General features: G+C 40.1%; 1 protein-coding gene across 1 annotated transcript in view; it reads left to right on the top strand.

Annotated features, from left to right (window-relative positions):
• The window catches only part of csrnp2 (cysteine-serine-rich nuclear protein 2), a 51018-nt gene that overhangs the window by 22541 nt on the left and 5794 nt on the right, over positions 1-22683 (top strand). Inside the window, exons 2-4 of the mRNA XM_061964825.2 lie at positions 9174-9344; positions 11928-12190; positions 15362-15658. Coding sequence (XP_061820809.2) covers positions 9185-9344; positions 11928-12190; positions 15362-15658 — 720 coding nt within the window. The 5' untranslated portion in view covers positions 9174-9184. The remainder of the gene's footprint in view (positions 1-9173; positions 9345-11927; positions 12191-15361; positions 15659-22683) is intronic.

Genomic DNA, 22683 nt, shown 5'->3' on the forward strand with positions numbered 1-22683 from the left:
AGGAGGAGTATCATCCAGAAGACACAGACACATCTGATGTGTCTGATGAGGAGGTCATACCAAAGACTATAAAAATGGGACCCATTACCTCTCTGCTTGGCACTCAGCATCAAGTGTTGGAATTAAAGTAGCAATGATTGTCACACACAAACTAGGTGTGGCGAAATTCTTCTCTGCATTTGACCCATCACCCTTGATCTGAGGTGAGGGGAGCAGTGGGCAGCAGCGGTGGCCGCGGCCGGGAATCATTTTTGGTGATTTAACCCCCAATTCCAAGCCTTGATGCTGAGTGCCAAGCAGGGAGGTAATGGCTCCCATTTGTATAGTCTTTGGTATGACTCGGCCGGGGTTTGAACTCACAACCTACCCATCTCAGGGCAGACACTCTAACCACTAGGCCACTGAGTAGGTCTGGGGGTTAAATCACCAAAAATGATTCCTGGGCATGGCACCGCTGCTGCCCACTGCTCCCCTCACCTCCCAGGGGGTGAACAAGGGGATGGGTCAAATGCAGAGGACACATTTCACCACACCTAGTGTGTGTGTGACAATCATTGCTACTTTAACTTTAACTCAGCGTTTCTCAAAGTGTGGGGCGCGCCCCACTGGTGGGGAATAGAGACATGACAGGTGGGGCGCGAGGAACGGGAGGAAATTTCACTTTAAAATTTTTTTTTAAATTATTATATTCTTAGATTTTTTTTTTTACTATGCTTTCATTTTCTATACACACTGTAAATCACTTTGTGATTCTGTCTGTGAAATCCGCTATATAAATAAATGGAAATTACCGGTACTTATTTTTACTGTAGGCTTTATATTTCTCGGTACGAGCGAAAGTTTGACAGACATAGCAACAGTAACTAATGGGGGCGGGGCTAAGCGGAACAAACTTTCGCGCGGATGGGTAGCAGGCTAATGTGTGGATCACAATTACACAAATATATACATTTGTGACTCGCACCTCAAATGTCGTCGAGCCAGAGCAAGCGCCTGCAGAGAAACGAAAATGTGACGGGCACACACTGTGTCATTCACCGGGAAGCACTCGCGTCAAGGCAGCTCAGCCCCGAACTCAATGAGGTTTTAACAGATGTTGTGAGCGCGGTAAATTTGATCAAAACACGACCACTGTTCTCTGCACTGTGTGAGGAAATGGGAGCTGATCATACAGCCGTGCTGTTTCACAGTGAAGCAAGGTGGCTCTCCTGGGGGAAAGTGTTGTCACTTGCCCTGTCTTGCCAAATGCATAGCTCCTCCTTTTTTTTTTTGCAAAGATTGCAAAGTGGCACTTTTATTGTATTTATTATTGAACTTGATGCAAGTTATTTGATTAATTATTGAACTTGATGCAAGTATAACACTTTTTTTGATTTATTATTGAACTTGATGCAAGTTATAACACTTTTTTTGACTTATTATTGAACTTGATGCAAGTTATTTGATGTATTATTGAACTTGATGCAAGTTATAACACTTTTATGTGATTTATTATTGAACTTGATGCAAGTTATAACACTTTTGTTTTATTTATTATTGAACTTGATGCAAGTTATAACACTTTTTTTGATTTATTATTGAACTTGATGCAAGTTATTTGATTTATTATTGAACTTGATGCAAGTTATAACACTTTTTGATTTATTATTGAACTTGATGCAAGTTATAACACTTTTTGATTTATTATTGAACTTGATGCAAGTTATAACACTTTTTTGATTTATTATTGAACTTGATGCAAGTTATAACACTTTTATTTGATTTATTATTGAACTTGATGCAAGTTATAACACTTTTTTTGATTTATTATTGTACTTGATGCAAGTTATAACAGTTTTTTTGATTTATTATTGAACGTGATGCAAGTTATAACACTTTTTTTGATTTATTATTGAACTTGATGCAAGTTATAATACTTTTGTTTTATTTATTATTGAACTTGATGGAAGTTATTTTATTTATTATTGAACTTGATGCAAGTTATACCACAGCTGCACAGTTATTTTATTTATTATTGAACTTAATGTTATTTTATGTTATTGAGTTCGAATGTATACAACTTGATGTTCAATAAATTTTAAAATGTTAAAGCTTGGCATTAGCGCTCTGTTGGGGCGATGGGGGCAGGTGGGGCTTGAAAACTCCCCCTTGTCCAAAGTGGGGGATGACAAAAAAAGTTTGAGAACCACTGCTTTAACTTAACTTAACTTGATTTGCTGTTGTTTGTTTGACCTTGCAAATCTATATTTTGTGTTATGACTTGTTCTGCTTTTCATTTTGTGTTTGTCTTAAAGTTCTGTTGCTGAAAAAAAAATACTTTTTAGCCTTTTTCTTGAAGTAAATATATATGGGTCGAAATTGACCCGTAACACCATAGATGTCACTTTAGTTAAAATTATTAAAATGAAAAAATAAATTAAACAAATGTATTCAAGAGGTGTGTTCTAATACCCCTCAGTTATAGTCAGGTAACACAACAACCTTTTATTTATTTATACGATTCTCTTGAGATTCATTTTACAGTTTTTTTTATTGAAATCGAGGGGTATACTGACAAAAAAAAGGCACCAAAAATATTAAAACCAATATTTTCATGGATAAGGAAGCCTAATAAGGTAACCAAGAGATGAGAAACAAATTGGATGATAGATAATTGTTTTTAGTGTATTTTCCAGCTGATTTAAGACATGGGTCAAAACCGACCCGTTAACATAAGAGATGGTAACAGAAAGCTAACACAAGAGGAAGGTTAAAAGACTTCCTTGTGGTCTACATAACATGTTATGGTGGTTCTTTGGTGAAAATGTTGCATAGATGATGGTTTACAGACCATGAATGAAGGCAAGATTGTTTTATAAATATCCCCGCAATGCCTCCGTGGTTTGATTTCACATTTGCAGAACCAAATACACAACCAGAAGTACCAATAGCATACCTGCCAACTACTCCGGTTTTCTCGTAATTAGTACGGTTTTCATCAACCTATTCCGGGTTACGGTTGCAGTGATAAAAAATACGTTTTTTCATTAATTAAATATATATATATTTTTTTTAAGTTTTATTCACGAAATCGCGTAACAACAATGACAATCGACACTGCTTCCCGTAACTTCCTATCGAGCCATTCCGAATGCCATGCGCGAGGCTATTTATAGCACCGCTGCCAAGCACGAGTTTCCAAACGAGCGAACGATCATGGAATCAGCCGGAGAAGAATCGCAAACGAGTCTTAAACCGAAAAGAAAACTGCAGTCATTCCGTGAAGAATATTCAAAAGCCTATCCGGGAATAATTATCCGTTCCAAAAAGGGTGAAAACTACGCGAATTGCACCTTGTGCAGACAAGATTTTTCGATCGGACACGGAGGAATTAGCGATGTAAAAGACCACGTTGGGACAAAAAAAACACAAGTCTAATGCCGTTGCTAGCGATACAAGTGGAAAACTTTCAACGTTTTTCGTCGCCCAAACAGATTCTTTGGATGTGATAAATGCCGACGTTTTATTTACGTAGGCAATAATTGAGCATGGACTAGAATACATTTGGATTTTAGCCACAAAAAGGTAATGACACCAATGTTATCTATTGGAATTGTTTAGTACTGTTATACTGTTAAAAGTGTTTATACTATTTATGCTTTCAAGTCCAAGTTGAAGAAATCTTGTTAAATGTTGACAGCATAACTACCAAAATACAGAAGTATGTCCTTAATATTTTTGCAGTGCTATTTCTGTTGAAAAGTTCAAATGATTACATTAGAGATGTGATGTGCCACTTTTCAAGTGTCTGATGGCTTCAATTAATTTTCATTAATTTTTCATATTTTGAATTCTTTTGAAAGGCTTACAAAAAAACTACATTTGAATTGTAATTCCATGCTATTGACAGGACTATTAATTTTAATGAAGTTAGCTTACCATGTTTACAGTATGATCATTGTGATAGAAATGTGAATTTTAGGCACAGAATATTTTTTACAATTGAACAAGGCAGTAGATTATACAAGCTTGGACAGAAAGTTAATAATGACACCAATTTTTCTTTTAATGGAATTGTTTAGTACTGTTTTACCATTTGTTTACTGTAAAAAGTGTTTATACTTTCAATTAACAAATTGAAGTCTTGTGAAAGGTTGACAGGATAACTGGCATTAACTGTCAAAATAATTTCAAACTATTGAAGTTAGCTTACAGAATAAACATGTCAATCAACCCATATGATTTTTGCTGTAATATTTTTGTTTTGAAAAGTCACTGTGACTGATAGAAAAGTGATGGTTTTAGCAACATTTTAACCTGTCTGAATGCTAATAATCATTTTGCGTCGGGGGGCGAAGCCTGAACTCCCCACCAGGACTTTGTCCTGGACCTACCGGGGCCTGCGGCCCCTGGACCCTGGCTACTAGGTTTTTCTGATTTCAAAAGTTGGCAGGTATGCAATAGGTAAGAAAAGTTGGTTTTGCATAATAGGGCCTCTTTATAGCCCATTGCAACAAAAGGTAACAATAAACATACTCCAGTGCTTGAAACTGAGGTATTCAGCCACGTGGGAGTGTTTTTTTATTGCATACTTTGTTTTAATGTAAGGATATTTACATTGAAATCAGGTAAACTGTGTAGAAATGACAACAGTTTGTAGACGTGCCTCCTGCTTTTCAAGGGTTTAAAAGTAATTGGTCATGGGATTTTTTATTTATTTATCTTTTTGCAAGAGAAACACAACAAAAGAAGTCTCCTTTCAAACTACAAAGTGTATGTTTTATAATAAACCTTCATTCCAGGAGGGAACTAATGCATACTTGCCAACCTTGAGACCTCCGATTTCGGGAGGTGGGGTGGGGGGCGTGGTCGGGGGCGGGGCGTGGTTGGGGGCGTGGTTAAGAGGGGAGGAGTATATTGACAGCTAGAATTCACCAAGTCAAGTATTTCATACGTTATATATGTGTATATATATATATATATATATATATATATATATCCTGAAAATATGCAAACAAAACTGTGTTTAGATAATTGATACTTCAAACTTGCATAAATAAATATTAAGGAATATAACATAACTTGGCTTCTGAGAGTTTCAAAATGTAATGAATAAAATGCTAAAGTTGTTGATAAACAAGCAATTATTTTAATAATTAAATATGGTCATTTTAAATGAATTATTATGATAATTTAAAATTTATTATTTCAAATATGTTTATTTTAATGTATAATTCTATGGCTGGATGTAATAAAGAGTCAGAAAAAATACAAATAAAAATACAATTTTGATGTTTTTAGCAAAATATAGTAAAGATTTATTTATTTATTTATTTTTTTAACTAATAAATATATTTATTTTTAGGTAAGATAAACATAATAATACAATTTATCTCTAGTCTGGATGATTTAGTTCTTGTCACCCTGTTGTCCTCCCGTCGTGATAAAAGGCTGTCCTCACTCAGGTCCGCATGGAGCTGGAGGGGGCGTGGCCTCCAGCTCCGGCTGAAAATCGGGAGATTTTCGGGAGAATATTTGTCCCGGCAGGTTTTCGGGAGAGGCGCTGAATTTCGGGAGTCTCCCGGAAAATTCGGGAGGGTTGGCAAGTATGAACTAGTGCTAGGATTTGCTCAAATTCAAACAAAACGTATTTTGAATGCTCTCTGTCGGTATTTTTGACTCATTGTTTGCTTGAAGAAATTGAAAAATATTCTAAATTAATTTTAAAAAATCAGACATTTATAATAAAAATGTCTAAAACCACGTACCTTTTTAAACCAGTGTTTTTTTCTTCAGTAAAATGTACTACGATTACATCAAATGTTCAGTACATATTACTTCATATATCATACTTGCCAACCCTCCCGGATTTTCCGGGAGACTCCCGAAATTCAGCGCCTCTCCCGAAAACCTCCCGGGACAAATTTTCTCCCGAAAATCTCCCGAAATACAGGCGGAGCTGGAAGCCACGCCCCCTCCAGCTCCATGCGGACCTGAGTGACGTCAGGCGCGCAACACCACGTAAATCGTTGGCCAACCAAAAAGTAACCCCAGTACGCTATAGCCAACATTCACCAGGAGATGGCAACAGACAAACATAGATCACTATTACATTCCTCCCCTTTTAGAAATGTATAGAAGTTACTCAAAATAAATAAACAACCCAACCAAAAAATGCAGCAGCTCAATTAAAAAACTGTACTTAAGCCACATTCTTTTCTCTTTTTTTTTTTTAGTACTGAACTCTTAACCCTCATTTGTAAACAAAAACATGCTTCTTATACAAACAGTATTTGTACACCTTTAACACAGATTTTTATACTGTCTTCAGAGATTCCGTTTTTTTGGTGGTACTCGAAACCTTTCTGGGTACCTGCGAAAGGGTGTTCAGCATGGTTGGAAAAATAGTGACAGAGAATAGAACAAGGATGGACAATTCAACCCTTAACTCAACAATGAGTAGATGAGTGTTATGTGTGTGTGTATATGTGTAAATAAATGAACACTGAAATTCAAGTATTTCTTTTATTTTTACATATATATATATATATATATATATATATATATATAATAAAATAAATATATATAGCTAGAATTCACTGAAAGTCAAGTATTTCTTATATATATATATATATATATATATATATATATATAAATACTTGACTTGGTGAATTCTAGCTGTAAATATACTCCTCCCCTCTTAGCCCCGCCCCCACCCCCCACCCCCCACCTCCCGAAATCGGAGGTCTCAAGGTTGGCAAGTATGTCATATATGCAAATTTGGCTAAAATATTACGAAATCTCGTTAAAGGGGGAAGAATTTTTTTTTTTTTAACTGACTTCAGATTAAATCAGATTTTGCCTATTTTAAGTAATACATCTCAGATTGTAGGAGAAATAACACCTTGTTAGAAGGGAACAACTATTTTTGTAATAGATTTCCTATATTTAATCAGTATTTGGAGTGGGCAGTTTGCTGTACACATAAGGAAACACAAACACAGAACTATTGACAATAACAAAACAAAACATTGGCATGGCACTGAGGATTTGAGGAAAAATGCCACCTTTGAGGCGTCCACACTGGAGAATAACTAAAACGAACGCCATCTAAAAAAATAGTATGAAACATAGGATACAATATATGTAAAATAACATCAATATTTCATTAATAAGGTGATAAAAACATAATATTGAGAGAATAGTAGTAGTAATGATAGCAATAAATAGGACAAAATAACACATTAAAACTAGATTATGTGTGAATGCTCCAATGCTGAAGTTGAACTGAAATGCTGATGGAATGTAGTATGAATGTAAGAATACTTTGAATGTTGAAGAGTTTGAATTTCCAGGAACTTGGGAAAGTATTAGTTTGAATGTCCATGATGAGTGGAATGTGTTGATGTTGGAATGGTTTGAATAGGTTGAAAAATGTGGGAATTGTGCAACATGGAAAAATGTCCCATTCATTTCAATGGGAACTTCCTGGAAATTTGGAAATTTTGGGAAAAGCGATATTTAAAAAAAAAAAAGAAGATTAATAGCATTAATGTTCTGAATGAGTCGAAATGGTTGGTGTTGGAATTGTTCAAAAAGGTCGAGAAATGTTGAAGTAGTAACATTTTTAATTGAGAAATGGTATTGTGGAATTTCGGGAAAACTGGGAATTTTTCCAGTTAAAAAAAAAACTTCGTTTTTTGTCCTGATTAAGAGGAATGATTTGACGGTGGAGCGGTTGAAGTGGGTTGAAAAATGTGGGAGGAGTAAACGACAGAAAAAAAGGTTTGAAAAAAACGGGAACTCTAGGGAATTCCTGGAATTTTTTTTTTTTACTTGGAAAAATGATAGTTTGAATGTCCAGGATGAGTGGAATGTGTTGAAGGTGGAATGGTTTGAATAGGGTGAAAAATGTGGGAATTGTGCAACTTGGAAAAATGTCCCATTCATTTCAATGGGAACTTCCTGGAAATTTGGGAATTTTGGGAAAAGAGATATTAAAAAAAAAAGAAGATTAACAGCATGAATGTTCTGAATGAGTCGAAATGGTTGGTGTCGGAATTGTTCAAAAAGGTCGAGAAATGTTGAAGTAGTAACATTTTTAATTGAGAAATGGTATTGTGGAATTTCGGGAAAACTGGGAATTTTTCCAGTTCAAAAAAACAACTTCGTTTTTTGTCCTGATTAAGAGGAATGATTTGACGGTGGAACGGTTGAAGTGGGTTGAAAAATGTGGGAGGAGTAAACGACAGAAAAAAAGGTTTGGAAAAAAAGGGGAACTCTGGGAATTCCTGGAGTTTTTTTTTTTACTTGGAAAAATGATAGTTTGAATGTCCAGGATGAGTGGAATGTGTTGAAGGTGGAATCGGTTGAAAAATGTGGAAATGGTGGAAGTTTGAAAAATGGCCAATTCATTTTGAATGGGAAAAATGGAATTCTGGGAAATCTGGGAATTTGTCATGGGAAAACCTGTGATTACCGAATTGGCTGAACAGTTTGAATCGGACTGAAAATGTCGAATTTTGGTGTAGAAAAGCATATGTAATAATAATAATAATAGATTTTATTTGTAGAAAAGCACTTTACATTGAGCAAACAACCTCAAAGTGCTACAGTGTATTAAAAAAATAAAATAAAAAGATAATACAAATAAATAAAAACTAGAACTAGCACGCATATATCTAAAAAAAAGGCTTTTTTTAAAAAAAAGAAAGCTTTTTAAGCCTTTTTTAAAAGCATCCACAGTCTGTGGTGCCCTCAGGTGGTCAGGGAGAGCGTTCCGCAGACTGGGAGCGGCGGAGCAGAAAGCCCGGTCTCCCATTGTCCGTGCATATGTGTGAATGTTTTGGAGCTTTCACACAAATATATCTAAAATAACATACATAATTCATTAATATGGTGATAAAAACATAATATTGAGAGAAGAGTAGTAGTAACACAAGAGTTTAACATGATCAGTAAAAAGCCTGATTAAAAGTTGTCTTTAGCCTTTTTTTAATTTTTTTATTTCAACAATACAGTCCTGAGCCCCACTAGCAGGCTGTTCCACAGGTGTGGTCATAGTGGCTCAATGCCCTGGGTCTTCATTCTGGTTTTTGGTAAAACAAAAATAAGACTTTGGTGGATCCGCGAGGGTCATGAGTGTTTTTCGTGTATTAGCTGAGTGTGCTAATGCTCCGTGCCCCTCCCTCCAGACGCAGTTTCCATGGAGGCAGGCTCGTCCCTCAGTCTCAAACGACGATACGAAGAGGTGGACAACGTCTCTCCCTTCTCTACGCCCAAGGACTCTGACGATGACATCTCCAGCAGCGACAGCGCCGACAGCTGCGACAGCCTCAACGCCTCCTCCAGGACCGAATTCACCCGTAAGGAACTTCTAATTAAAACAAATAATTTCATCAACCTCCATAAGTCATCTCTCAGCTATAAAATTATAAAATGATATTGCTGACGAGACGATATGTCTAACATTTTTTGTTTGGACAGTCCTTATATGTTGACACGCACATGTTGCATACTTGCCAACCTTGAGACCTCCGATTTCGGGAGGTGGGGGGAGGGGGTGGGCGTGGTCGGCATGGGACGGGGGCGTGGTTGGGGGCATGGCTAAAAGGGGAGGAGTATATTTACAGCTAGAATTCACCAAGTCAAGTATTTCATATATATATATATATATATATAAGAAATACTTGACGTTCAGTGAATTCTAGCTATATATATATATATATATTTTTTTATTATTATTTATATATATATATATATATATATACATATATATATATACATATATATGTATGTATATTAGAGATGCGCGGATAGGCAATTATTTCATCCGCAACCGCATCAGAAAGTCGTCAACCATCCGCCATCCACCCGATGTAACATTTGATCAGAACCGCACCCGCCCGCCATCCGCCCGCACCCGCCCGTTGTTATATATCTTAATATAGACGATGCAAGGCATTAGTGAGGTTATAAAGCTTTTGCCTGTTAAAGAAAGGAGACTGATCCAATGCAGCACAGACATTCGCGTGCCACGCTGTCACGACCCAGACTCACACCAGTGCGCAATCATATGGGAGCCGCGCTGAGCGCACCTCCAAGCGCGTCTCGCTGCCGGCGACGGCCGGGTATGGGCCCGACGCTCCAGCGCCATCCATTTTCAGGGCTAGTTGATTCGGCAGGTGGGTTGTTACACACTCCTTAGCGGGTTCCGACGTCCATGGCCACCGTCCTGCTGTCTATATCAACCAGGGTGAGCCCCACCCCTTTCGTGAGCGCACTGCGCGCGGAGTGACCCCTGTTACGCGCCCCCGGCAACAGGGGTGGCGGGCAGGTAAGCTGCGCGGGCGGAGCGCGCGGAGTGACCCCTGTTACGAGCCCCCGGCCACGGGGGTGGCGGGCAGGTAAGCTGCTTACCTGCTGCGCGTGACGCCGGCCGCGGCGAAGGCGGACGAGGCGGGGTGTCGGCGCGGTGGTGACCCTGGACGTGCGTCGGGCCCTTCTCGCGGATCGCCTCAGCTACGGCTCCCGGTGGGGCCCTCTCGGAGGAAGGGGCCTCGATCCCGGACCCCGGCGAGGCGTCAGGGGCCTTCTCCGCTCCGTAAAAGTATCCATCTCTTTTTTTCTTTTTTTTTCTGTTGTGGCATATGCAGCAGGTGCCTGCTCGTTTTTCGTATGTGGGTAACAACATTTAACTATGTATATATATTTCCCAATTGGTTTAACTGCCACCCGCCTGAATCTATTTAAAATCTAATTTTTTTTAATTTCAACCGCCCGACCCGACCCGACCCGCGGATAAAATCTAATTTTTTTAAATTTCATCCGCCCGATCCGCGGATAATCCGCGGACTCCGCGGTTGTGCCCGCAAACCGCGCATCTCTAATGTGTATATATATATATATATATATATATATAAAATAAATACTTGAATTTCAGTGTTCATTTATTTACACATATACACACACATAACACTCATCTACTCATTGTTGAGTTAAGGGTTGAATTGTCCATCCTTGTTCTATTCTCTGTCACTATTTTTCGAACCATGCTGAACACCCTCTCTGATGATCCATTGATGTGTGGCACGCACAAAAGTGCTTTCATCAAATGCACTAGATGGCAGTATTGTCCTGTTTAAGAGTGTCACAACATTGCTGTTTACGGCAGACGAACTGCTTTACGGTATACAAAAAAGTGACTGGTGTTGTTGCCACGCTGGGAGGACGTTAATGAAACTGCCTATCAATAAACCCACATAAGAAACCAAGAACTCGCCCTCCATCATTCTATAGTTATAACGTGATTGGGCAGGTACGCTTTTTGATATTGTGGAGGACCTGAGTCCGCCTGAATTTCGGGAGATTTTCGGGAGAAAATTTGTCCCGGGAGGTTTTCGGGAGAGGCGCTGAATTTCGGGAGTCTCCCGGAAAATCCGGGAGGGTTGGCAAGTATGATGTTGTTATGTTTGCTGGGGGAGTTGTGACGGCACAGAACCACAAGGGGGCAGTAAAGCTCTATGTATTTATTTTATATATATACTATATATTTATATATATAAAATAATCCAACAATAATATACAAAATCAACTAGAGAAGGGCGTGTGACAAAACCCAAAGGATGTACGGTGTATGACTATGTGTAGGAATTAGCTGCTGAGTGTTACCAGAGTGAGGAAGCGGACAAATCCAAATTGACAATGGCGGACTTGCGCAAATGTTTGCTGACGTCATACCTGGAAAATACGTCACAAAAGGAGGAAATCCTTGTTTGGTGGGAGTATGAGTGAAGGCAACATTATTTTATAAATATTTCCGTAATCCCTTCATGGTTTGATTTCAAATTTTCAGGGATTTATGCAGATCCGAAATTCAGGTACCGGGTAGCAAGAGGTAAGAAAAGTTGGTTTTGCGTAATAATCTTTGTTTTGTTCCCCCCGGTCAGCGACCTCCATCCTCAGGCGACACAAGCCGTCGCCGGGAGGCAAGCGGGTGCGTTTCGACGCGGTGACGGTGTACTACTTCCCCCGGCGGCAGGGCTTCACCAGCGTGCCCAGCCAGGGGGGCAGCTCGCTGGGCATGGACCACCGCCACTCCTCCATCCGCCGCTACACGCTGGGCGAGTTTGCCCGGGAGCAGGAGAGCAGCCATCGACACGCCTTACGCCAGCACCTGCGCCAGGAGAAGCTCAACGCGCGCAAGATGAAGGTATACCGCCGGGCACTTTATTAGGTACACCAAGGACCGGTCTGAGGTAGCGCCGAGTCAGTGGTTTTTCAACCTTTTTTTGAGCCAAGGCACATTTTTTGCGTTGATAAAATGCGGAGGCACACCACCAGCAGAAATCATTAAAAAACGAAACTCAGTTGACAGTAAAAAGTTGTTGTCGCAATTGTTGTCATCATCGGCGGTTACTTGAAACGAGTATGACGATCCCTGCCATCATGGAAAGAAAAAAAATGTAAAAAGAAAAAAAAAAAATGAAATTGTTATACGGTATGTATCCAGTGATTATACTATAGAGTTATTTTCCAATTAACCTCACCAGTTTTAGATTATTTGTATTCAAAATCGCTGAATTTTCACATTTGCCGTTCAAATACTGAGAAGAGACGGTGCGGTGAACAGCAGCCAGTTGAGGCACGTCACTCAGTGCCTCAACATGGATTCCGGACTCGGCTAACTGCTGGCCTGCTGTGCAGTGAGACCGTATTGCTATATGAACTATATTATACATTTCCATAGTTTAGTTAGCTGAATGTATATAATGTACAGTGTATTTTGTCAACAACTGTATGTGTGTAACGTATTTCTTGTGCTGAGCGATCATAAAACGGCTGCAAAAGACGCACTGGCTGAGGCTCGCCTCCTGCCCCCCCGCCGTAGAATTGTTATATCAACTAAAGCCCACACTCAAACTTTCCACGTGCAAGATTGAATCTATTTAAAAAAGTTATTTCATAAGAAGCCAAAAAGTGCAAAAACAATAATGTTGGTGTTGGAGGAGTTGTGAATGACTGCAGGGCCACAACATTAGGTACACCTGCAGACTGCAGGTGTATCTAATTCACAACTCCTCCAACACGAACATTATTGTTTTTGCACTTTTTGGCTTCTTATTAAATAACTTTTGTAACCTATTTTCATGGGCTTTTCTCTTTGTGATGTTAAGTTCCTGTTATGCGCTGTTATACAGTATATGCCTTGAGCTCTTATTTCGAAGGCGCTAAGAGCGGAAGTGATGTCACGTTGCGGAGGTTTTTGAAAGAAGGTAAATAAAGTGGTCCTCGTGTAAACTGGAGCCTCCGTGTTTGTTATTTTGTAGTTTCATACAGTATAGGCGACATTTATAAACCCTCGGTTACACTTTTTTAAATAGATTCAATCTTGCACGTGGAAAGTTGAAGTGAGGGCTTTAGTTGTGGACTTCATTTCTAAGTAAAGGTAAGACCATAATAACGTTTTTGTTATTAAATGTGCTTTTTTGTGTGCTACAGTTTGTATGTGTAAAGTTAAAGTTAAGTTAAAGTAGCAATGATTGTCACACACACACTAGGTGTAATGAAATGTGTCCTCTGCATTTGACCCATCCCCTTGATCACCCCCTGGGAGGTGAGGGGAGCAGTGGGCAGCAGCGGCGCCGCGCCCGGGAATCATTTTTGGTGATTTAACCCCCAATTCCAAGCCTTGATGCTGAGTGCCAAGCAGGGAAGAATGCTGGTATGAGCTTTTAAACATAACCCGTTAAGTGCTGCCAATCAAATGGTGAATAAGATACTCTTTAGGGTTCATATGTTTGTAAATCTGACTGTGATGAAGTCAGTGCCTCACCAGCCATCAACCTCACCGCACGTCACTGGTAGGGGGGTATCCCTTTATGGAGGATGCCTGTGCGTGACTTTGTTTAACGTGGGGAGACTGGTGCACAGACAGTCACCACGCGATCCTTGACAGATCCGGGTCAGGGTCCAGTGGAATGGAGTCCAAGATGACTGGGGACTCTTTTCTGCTGAAGCCTTCATCCGCCATCCCAGCCTTTGTGGTAGTTCTTACATCTACCTTCTTCCGCCTGCTCCCTTTGCCAAGGGCCACATGGGATAGCAGTAGTAAAGGGGTTAACCTCCTATTGCCCCAAGACCCCAGAGAGGAGCCTCCACTGCCGGATGCACTTTAACGTCATGCCCATTACACCGCAACACATTCACACACTGATGGCGGGAGCTGCCATGCTAGGCGCTAACCACGACCCATCAGGAGCAAGGGTGACGTGTCTTGCTCAAGGACACAAAAGACGTGACGGGGTTGGAAGAAGGTGGGGATTGAACCAGGAACCCTCGGATTGCTGGCACGGCCACTCTCCCAACCGCGCCACGTCGTCCCCAGATATAAATAAATGGATTACTGTAAAGTAGAGATGTCCGATAATGGCTTTTTTTGCCGATATCCGATATTGTCCAACTCTTAATTACCGATTCCGATATCAAGCGATATCGATATATACAGTGGTGGAATTAACACATTATTATGCCTCATTTTGTTGTGATGCATTAAACAATGTAACAAGGATTTCCAAAATAAATCAACTCAAGTTATGGAAAAACTGCCATATTTATTATTGAAGTCACAAAGTGCATTATTTTTTTTTAACATGCCTCAAAACAGCAGCTTGGAATTTGGGACATGCTCTCCCTGAGCGGGGGCGGGGTTGAGGTGGGTGGCGGGGGGTGTATATTGTAGCGTCCCGGAAGAGTTAGTGCTGCAAGGGTTTCTGGGTATTTGTTCTGTTGTGTTTATGTCGTGTTACGGTGCGGATGTTCTCCCGAAATGTGTTTTGTCATTCTTGTTTGGTGTGGGTTCACAGTGTGGCGCATATTTGTAACAGTGTTAAACTTGTTTATACGGCCACCCTCAGTGTGACCTGTATGGCTATTGACCAACTATGCGTTGCATTCACTTGTGTGTGTGAAAAGCCGTAGGTATTATGTGCCTTTAAGGATTATTGGCGCTCCGTACTTCTTTCTACGTCCGTGTACACAGTGGCGTTTTAAAACGTCATACATTTTACTTTTTGAAATCGATACCGATAATTTTGAAACCGATTCCGATAATATCCGATATTACATTTTAAAGCATTTATTGTCCGATAATATCGGCAGTCCGATATTATCGGACATCCCTACTGTGAAGATAAATATATTGCATCAAAATGCAGTCCTTTTAAAAATGATTTCATGTTTCTCTGTAGCAAATGCCTCACGGACCGGTACCGGTCCCCGGACCCGTACCGGTCCCCGAACCGGTGGTTGGGGAGCTGTAATGCGCCGTAAAACATGGCGCCACCAGCTTTTAAATAGAAGCTCATTACTTGTGGGTCCGCAGCTGACCAGCAACGGCACGGTGGAGTGCGTCCAGGCCGACATGCTGACCTTGGACGACGTGTCGGACGAGGACTTGGACATGGACGCCGTGGAGGTGGACGACTGCTTCTTCCTGCAGCCGCTGCCCACCAAGCGGCGCAGGGCCCTGCTGCGGGCGTCCGGCGTCGCCCGCATCGACGCCCGGGAGAAAACGGAGCTGCGGGCCATCCGCCTGTCGCGGGAGGAGTGCGGCTGCGACTGCCGCCTGTACTGCGACCCTCGACACTGCGGCTGCAGCCAGGCCGGGATCAAATGCCAGGTAGGGATTTAGACCCTTTAAAAGTGCTTTTGGGATAGGAATCGGATAGGATCCGATAATGATGTGGTTGCAGTGCAGATACCAGAAGTCCACAAAAGAAGTCAAAGGAGATAAAAGACATTAAAGGAGCACAATTTTATATTCTAGTTTCTTCAAAATAGCCACCCTTCGCTCTGATTACTGCTTTGCACACTCTTGGCATTCTCTCCATGAGCTTGAAGAGGTAGTCACCTGAAATGCTTTTCACTTCCCAGGTGTTCTTGAAGCTCATCCAAACACAAACACAGATTATATTACACACACACACACACACACAAATGTGATTACGCACACAACTCTAGCAATATGTCACGTATAAAAAAGTTCCTGTTTTACACAAATCTTATTCAAACACATTTTTTAAACAAACGCAACTCTTAGTGCGCACACACAGATTGTATTACACGCACACACAAATGTGATTACACACACAACTCTTTCATGGCAGAAACAAGGCAAAAAGTCTCGTATATAAAGACAGCCAATCAGGGTTCCTGCCTTACACAAATATGATTACAGACACACATTTTTTTTTTACACACACATAAGTCTTAGTACGCACACACAGACTGTATACACGCACACACAAATGTGATTACGCACACAACTCTTTCATGGAAGAAACGTAGCAAAAAGTCATGTATATAAAGACAGCCAATCAGGGTTCCTGCCTCACACGAATCTGATTAGACACGTTTTTTTACGCACACACAACTTTTAATACGCACACACAGACTGTATACATGCACACACAAATGTGATTACGCACAACTCTTTCACGGCAGAAACTTAAAAAAAAGTCACATTTAAAGATAGCCAATCAGGGTTCCTGCCTCACACGAATCTGATTAGACACACATTTTTTTAATCACACACAGATTGTATTACACGCACACAAAAATGTGATTACGCACACAACTCTTTCATGGCAGAAACAAGGCAAAAAGTCTTGTATAAAGACAGCCAATCAGGGTTCCTGCCTCACACGAATCTGATTAGACACACATTTTTTTAATCACACACAGATTGTATTACACGCACACAAAAATGTGATTACGCACACAACTCTTTCATGGCAGAAACAAGGCAAAAAGTCTTGTATAAAGACAGCCAATCAGGGTTCCTGCCTCACACGAATCTGATTAGACACACATTTTTTTTACGCACACACAACTCTTAGTACGCACACACAGATTGTATTACACGCACACACAAATGTGAATACGCACACAACTCTTTCATGGAAGAAACGTAGCAAAAAGTCTTGTATATAAAGACAGCCAATCAGGGTTCCTGCTTCACACAAATCTGATTAGACACACTTTTTTTGTACGCACACACAACTCTTAGTATGCACACACAGACTGTATACACGCACACACAAATACGATTACGCACACAACTCTTTCATGGCAGAAATGTAAGAAAAAGTCACGTATATAAAGACAGCCAATCAGGGTTCCTGCCTCACACGAATCTGATTAGACACATTTTTTTACATACACACAAGTCTTAGGACGCACACACAGACTGTATTACACGCACACACAAATTTGAATATGCACACAACTCTTCCATGGCAGAAACAAGGCAAAAAGTCTTGTATATAAAGACAGCCAATCAGGGTTCCTGCTTCACATGAATTTGATTAGACACATTTTTTTACGCACACACAACTTTTAGTACGCACACACAGACTGTATTACACGCACACACAAATTTGAATACGCACACAACTCTTCCATGGCAGAAACGTAGCAATATGTCACGTATAAAGAGACAGCCAATCAGGGTTCCTGCTTCACACAAATCTGATTACAGACACACATTTTTTTCGCACACACAACTCTTAGTACGCACACAGATTCTATTACACACAAATATGATTACGCATGCAACTCTCATGGCAGAAACGGTGAAAATAGTCACGTATATAAAGACAGCCAATCAGGGTTCCTGCCTCACACGAATCTGATTGCAGACACATTTTTTTACGCACACAGATTATATTATACGCACACACAAATATGATTACGCACACAACTCTTTCATGGCAGAAATGTGAAAAAAAGTCACGTATAAAGACAGCCAATCAGGGTTCCTGCCTCATACGAATCTGATTAGACACGTTTTTTTACATACACACAAGTCTTAGTATGCACACACAGACTGTATACACGCACACACAAATATGAATCTGCACAACTCTTTCATGGCAGAGACTTAAAAAAAAGTCACATTTAAAGATAGCCAATCAGGGTTCCTGCCTCACACGAATCTGATTAGACACATTTTTTTACGCACACACAAGTCTTAGTACGCACACACAGACTGTATACACGCACACACAAATGTTATTACGCACACAACTCTTTCATGGCAGAAACAAGGCAAAAAGTATTGTAAAAAGACAGCCAATCAGGGTTCCTGCCTCACACAAATCTGAGTACAGACACACGTTTTTTTTTCCCCCGCACACACAAGTCTTAGTACGCACACACAGACTGTATTACATGCACACACAAATTTGAATACGCACACAACTCTTCCATGGCAGAAACGTAGCAATATGTCACGTATAAAGAGACAACCAATCAGGGTTCCTGCTTCACACAAATCTGATTAGACACAAAAAAAATTTACGCACACACAACTCTTAGTATGCACACACAGACTGTATACATGCACACACAAATATGATTACGCACACAACTCTTTCATGGCAGAAATGTAAGAAAAAGTCACGTATAAAGACAGCCAATCAGGGTTCCTGCCTCACACGAATCTGATTAGACACACATTTTTTTACAAACACACAGATTGTATTACACGCACACACAAATATGATTACACACACAACTCTCATGGCAGAAATGTAAGAAAAAGTCACATATAAAGACAGCCAATCAGGGTTCCTGCCTCACACGAATTTGATTAGACACACATTTTTTTACGCACACACAACTCTTAGTACGCTCATACAGATTGTATTACACGCACACACAAATGTGATTACGCACACAACTCTAGCAATATGTCACGTACAAAAAAAGGTTCCTGTTTCACACAAATCTTATTACGGACACATTTTTTTATACACACGCAACTCTTAGTGCGCACACACAGATTGTATTACACGTACACACAAATGTGAATACGCACACAACTCTTTCATGGCAGAAATAAGGCAACAAGTCTTGTATATAAAGACAGCCAATCAGGGTTCCTGCCTTACACAAATATGATTACAGACACACATTTTTTTTTACACACACATAAGTCTTAGTACGCACACACAGACTGTATTACACACACACACACAAATGTGAATACGCACACAACTCTTTCATGGCAGAAACGTAGCAAAAAGTCATGTATATAAAGACAGCCAATCAGGGTTCCTGCTTCACACAAATCTGATTAGACACACATGTTTTGTACGCACACACAACTCTTAGTATGCACACACAGACTGTATACACGCACACACAAATATGATTACGCACACAACTCTTTCATGGAAGAAACGTAGCAAAAAGTCATGTATATAAAGACAGCCAATCAGGGTTCCTGCTTCACACAAATCTGATTAGACACACATGTTTTGTACGCACACACAACTCTTAGTATGCACACACAGACTGTATACACGCACACACAAATATGATTACGCACACAACTCTTTCATGGAAGAAACGTAGCAAAAAGTCATGTGTATAAAGAGCCAGTCAGGGTTCCTGCCTCACACAAATCTGATTAGACACACATTTTTTGTACGCACACACAACTCTTAGTATGCACACACAGACTGTACACACGCACACACAAATATGATTACGCACACAACTCTTTCATTGCAGAAATGTAAGAAATAGCAATCAGGGTTCCTGCCTCACACAAATCTGATTAGACACACATTTTTTTACGCACACACAACTCTTAGTACGCACACAGATTATATTACACGCACACACAAATATGATTACGCACACAACTCTTTCATGGCAGAAATGTAAGAAAAAGTCACGTATAAAGACAGCCAATCAGGGTTCCTGCCTCACACGAATCTGATTAGACACATTTTTTGTACGCACACACAACTCTTAGTACGCACACACAGATTATATTACACGCACACACAAGTGTGAATACGCACACAACTCTTCCATGGCAGAAACGTAGCAATATGTCACGCATAAAGAGACAACCAATCAGGGTTCCTGCTTCACACAAATCTGATTAGACACAAAAAAAATTTACGCACACACAACTCTTAGTATGCACACACAGACTGTATACACGCACACACAAATATGATTACGCACACATCTCTTTCATGGCAGAAATGTAAGAAAAAGTCACGTATAAAGACAGCCAATCAGGGTTCCTGCCTCACACGAATCTGATTAGACACGTTTTTTTACGCACACACAACTTTTAATACGCACACTCAGACTGTATACATGCACACACAAATGTGATTACGCACAACTCTTTCACGGCAGAAACGTAAGAAAAAGTCACATATAAAGACAGCCAATCAGGGTTCCTGCCTCACACGAATCTGATTAGACACACATTTTTTTCAGCACACACAGATTGTATTACACGCACACACAAATATGATTACGCACACAACTCTTTCATGGAAGAAACGTAGCAAAAAGTCATGTATATAAAGACAGCCAATCAGGGTTCCTGCTTCACACAAATCTGATTAGACACACATTTTTTGTGCGCGCACACAACTCTTAGTATGCACACACAGACTGTATGCACGCACACACAAATATGATTACGCACACAACTCTCATGGCAGGAATGTAAGAAAAAGTCTTGTATAAAGACAGCCAATCAGGGTTCCTGCCTCACACGAATCTGATTAGACACATTTTTTTACGCACACACAACTCTTAGTATGCACACACAGATTGTATTACACGCACACACAAATATGATTACGCACACAACTCTTTCATGGCAGAAATGTAAGAAAAAGTCACGTATAAAGACAGCCAATCAGGGTTCCTGCCTCACACGAATCTGATTAGACACACATTTTTTTACGCACACACAACTCTTAGTACGCACACAGATTATATTACACGCACACACAAATATGATTACGCACACATCTCTTTCATGGCAGAAATGTAAGAAAAAGTCACGTATAAAGACAGCCAATCAGGGTTCCTGCCTCACACGAATCTGATTAGACACGTTTTTTTACATACACACAACTCTTAGTACGCACACACAGACTGTATACACGCACACATAAATGTGATTACGCACAACTCTTTCACGGCAGAAACGTAAAAAAAAGTCACGTATAAAGACAGCCAATCAGGGTTCCTGCCTCACACGAATCTGATTAGACACACATTTTTTTAAGCACACACGGATTGTATTACACGCACACACAAATATGATTACACACACAACTCTTTCATGGCAGAAATGTAAGAAAAAGTCGCATATAAAGACAGCCAATCAGGGTTCCTGCCTCACACGAATCTGATTAGACACATTTTTTTACGCACAGACACACAGATTATATTACACGCACACACAAGTGTGAATACGCACACAACTCTTTCATGGCAGAAACGTAGCAATATGTCACGCATAAAGAGACAGCCAATCAGGGTTCCTGCTTCACACAAATCTGATTAGACACATTTTTTTATGTACACACAAGTCTTAGTACGCACACACAGACTGTATACATGCACACACAAATGTGATTACGCACACAACTCTTTCATGGCAGAAACAAGGCAAAACGTATTGTATAAAGACAGCTATCAGGGTTCCTGCTTCACACAAATCTGATTAGACACACATTTGTTTTACACACACAGAGACTGTATTACACGCACACACAAATATGATTACGCACACAACTCTTTCATGGAAGAAACGTAGCAAAAAGTCATGTATATAAAGACAGCCAATCAGGGTTCCTGCTTCACACAAATCTAATTAGACACACATTTTTTGTGCGCGCACACAACTCTTAGTATGCACACACAGACTGTATACACGCACACACAAATATGATTACGCACACAACTCTTTCATGGCAGAAATGTAAGAAAAAGTCACGTATAAAGACAGCCAATCAGGGTTCCTGCTTCACATGAATCTGATTAGACACGTTTTTTTTACGCACACACAACTCTTAGTATGCACACACAGACTGTATACATGCACACACAAATATGATTACGCACACAACTCTTTCATGGCAGAAATGTAAGAAAAAGTCACAGCCAATCAGGGTTCCTGCCTCACACGAATCTGATTAGACACACATTTTTTTAAGCACACACAGATTGTATCACACGCACACACAGATATGATTACACACACAACTCTCATGGCAGAAACGTAAAAAAAGTCACATATAAAGACAGCCAATCAGGGTTCCTGCCTCACACGAATCTGATTAGACACATTTTTTTACGCACACACAACTCTTAGTACGCGCACACATTATATTACACGCACACACAAGTGTGAATATGCACCCAACTCTTTCATGGCAGAAATGTAAGAGAAAGTCACATTTAAAGATAGCCAATCAGGGTTCCTGCTTTACACAAATCTGATTAGACACATTTTTTTACGCACACACAAGTCTTAGTACGCACACACAGACTGTATGCACACACACACAAATGTGATTACGCACACAACTCTTTCATGGCAGAAACAAGGCAAAAAGTCTCGTATATAAAGACAGCCAATCAGGGTTCCTGCCTCACACGAATCTGATTGCAGACACATTTTTTTACGCACAAACAAGTCTTAGTACGCACACAGAGACTGTATTACACACACACACAAATATGATTACGCACACAACTCTTTCATGGCAGAAATGTAAGAAAAAGTCTTGTATAAAGACAGCCAATCAGGGTTCCTGCCTCACACGAATCTGATTAGACACACATTTTTTTCAGCACACACAGATTGTATTA

Source organism: Nerophis lumbriciformis, linkage group LG01 (assembly GCF_033978685.3).
Source record: "Nerophis lumbriciformis linkage group LG01, RoL_Nlum_v2.1, whole genome shotgun sequence".
NCBI lineage: Eukaryota > Metazoa > Chordata > Actinopteri > Syngnathiformes > Syngnathidae > Nerophis > Nerophis lumbriciformis.